General features: G+C 33.0%; 1 protein-coding gene across 1 annotated transcript; it reads left to right on the forward strand.

Moving 5' to 3' along the window:
- LOC108661156 lies at positions 1,310 to 1,810 on the forward strand. The gene has a single exon (XM_018117051.1). It carries the CDS (start codon positions 1,310 to 1,312, stop codon positions 1,808 to 1,810), a length of 501 nt encoding a protein of 166 aa, XP_017972540.1.

The raw sequence follows: 3,048 nt of genomic DNA on the forward strand, positions 1-3,048 counted from the left end.
AGGCAACAGCCCACCCTTGGGCTCTTAGGCAACAACCCATTAGGGTGGGCCCCCCTTTCTAATTTTTTTAATAAAATTATTTTTAAAATATATATATTCTTAAAAATTTTTCCAAAATTCTTTTTATTTTTGAAAAATTAATTTTAGCCTTGGATTAAAATATATATATTTTTTATTTTGGTATTAATTAATGAGATTAATTAAATGGACAAAATAAAATTATTTTCTCAAAATGGGTTAAAATTAAAATTAAAATTGAGGATTTTTAAATAGTCATAAAATTCAAAAGAGTGCCAAATGGATGTGATCCTAACAAGCAGCGGAAGCAAGCAAGATTGAAGAGAATTACAAGTTGTAATTTTATTTTATTTTTTCTAGGATGGACATTAATGTGGCTTATTATATATATATATATATATATATATATAAATATTTATATGTATTTATATGAATGATATTAGATTTTATTTGTATGCTTGAAAACATGTTATCTACAATTAAGGTGCCAACATCTCTTAAGGAATGCCATGCATACATTATGTATTTTAGTTTAAAAGGAGTTTTATATTATGAGATACGTAATGAATATAGGAAAATAAATCACATCGAGGCAAGATGGTAATATGGACTTAGTTATATACTAAAAGCGTTTAGTTGGAAACATAACCAAGCCCATAATTTGACTTAGGATATTCTAAATATGCACCTAAAAAATCTGGTAAAAAAGTCAATCAAAACCCTAAGTATAAAAATATTGAGTGGGAGAGGATGCTACTAATCCTAGAGTCCACGGTCTCCATTGTTGGCCTATTGGCATGTGAAACATGTCACTCCCTACATGCGGACATGAATCTAGATCATGACGGACTGGGTCTCCGAAAGGATAAATCCTTTTAGGTGGATTATGAAGTGAGACCTCCCATAGAGGCTTACTAAGTAAGGAGCTTAAAAGAATGAAACAATGATTGTTACACTTAACATGAATTGACTATTAACCTGCCTAAAGTAGCTCTGTTAGTGAACTTCGTGGACCAAATGAAGGGGCTCCTTAACCATGTTAAGTATGAAGATACTGGGCAACATAGTTAAGTGGGAGGTTCCCAGTTTACTTGGTAGTAAATTCTCACGGCCCATAGTTGGTTAATTTATTACAGAAAGGTTGATGACCGTCGAACTAATAATATAATTTATAGGGTTTTATATATTGTCATCATACATACATGCATCATGAAATGTTCAAAGTCTATGAATAACAAATATGCTTACATAATTTTAAAAATACCTTCAGAAACATATCTGCATCACAAATATGAATCCACTTTCAATTTTGCTGAACAAATGCACTCTAAATGGTGATAACTACTGTGAATGGAAAAGAAACCTTAATATTGTCCTTAATTATGACAAGATCACATGGGTTCTTTTTGACTATGAGCCTAAAGCACTGACTCACCAATCAACTCCACAAGATATTGAATATCATAAAAAGTGGCATGATGCAAACGAGCTGGCTAAATGCTATATACTGGCCTCTATGAACAGTATATTACAAAAGCAGCACGAAGGCATGGGTAATGCTGCTGACATAATGTCGCACCTACATGAGATGTTTGGTACGAAAACTAGATCTGCTAAGGTGAAAGCAATCCATGCTTTTAAAGACCTTAAGCAGAAACTTGGGGAGCCAGTTAGAGATTACATTCTGAAAGTGATCTCTTGTCTCAATAAGGCAGAACTAAATGGTGCTAAGATAGATGCGAAAACGCAAATATCAATGATTGTTCATAGCTTGAATTCGTCATTTTCATAGTTCAAATTGGATTATGAACTGCACACTAAGGATTACACCCTAAGTGGGCTAATGAATGATCTTCAAAATGTTGAGGAGGTTCTTGATTTGAAAAAGAAGCCTGAAGCACATGCAATTTCCACTTTTAAGCCCAAACCCAAGGGTAAAAAGAAGATAGTTGGAAATAAAAAGATTTCTAAGGGCTCAGTGGGAGCAAAGAAAAAGCCCATGAAGAAAAAGACTGCTTCAAAAGACAACACCAAAGGAAAATGTTTCCATTGTGGTGTGAAAGGACATTGGAAGCTAAATTGCAAGGTCTACCTTGAAGAAATCCAGAAGAATAAACAAGGTATGAGTTTTCTAAATATGTTAGAAGCCTGTTTAGTGGTTGATTATACAGATACTTGGATAGTACATTCTAGAGACATTAACCATGTTTGTAATTCTTTACAGGGGTTTCAACAAAGGAGAAAACTGAGTAAAAGGCAGTTTCGGATGAGGATGGGAAATGGCACCTCCGTTTCAGCATTAGCAGTGGGAGCCATTATTCTTCAATTTCCTTATGGTCGTAGCTTAGTTTTGGAAAATGTTTATTACATTCTAGAGACTTATAGAAATTTGATTTTTGTCTTTTGTCTAATAAATTCTGGATATTCAATTTATTTTAGTGAGACACACACTATTTATTTGAATAAAGATTTTATTTGTTCTAGAATTGTAAGATATAATCTTTATTTCCTTAAGCCTATGACTTATTCTACAAATACTATAGAAGCAATACGATTTGAAACTGAAAGAGTCAAAGAATCTAGTATAAATCAAAATTATCTTTGGCATCTTCGTTTAGGTCATATAAATCAAAATAGACTTAATAGGCTTATAAAGGATGGTACTTTACCAGACATGGTTGAGTGTCCTTTGCTAGTATGTGAGTTTTGTATTGAAGCTAAAATGACTAAAGGGCCTTTCAAGGCGAAAGGTAACAGAATGCCAAACATTCTAGACTTGGTGTACACAAAATTGTGTGGACCAATGAACATAGAAGCTAGAGGAGGTTATGGATATTTCATGACTTTTATTGATGATTACTCGAGACATAGCTTTGTGTATTTAATGCACAGAAAAAGTGAATCCTTTGAAAAGTTCAAGGAATTCAAAGTTGAAGTTGAAAAGTAACCAGGCAAGCCATTGAAACAACTTTGATTAGATCAGGGAGGTGAGTATTTATCAGATGAATTTCAGCAATATCTCACTAACAA

This window comes from Theobroma cacao, chromosome 3 (assembly GCF_000208745.1).
Source record: "Theobroma cacao cultivar B97-61/B2 chromosome 3, Criollo_cocoa_genome_V2, whole genome shotgun sequence".
Lineage (NCBI taxonomy): Eukaryota > Viridiplantae > Streptophyta > Magnoliopsida > Malvales > Malvaceae > Theobroma > Theobroma cacao.

What these genes read in the sequence shown, in the direction of transcription:
- LOC108661156 (XM_018117051.1), top strand. Translation starts at nt 1,310, where the DNA reads ATGAATCCACTTTCAATTTTGCTGAACAAATGCACTCTAAATGGTGAT.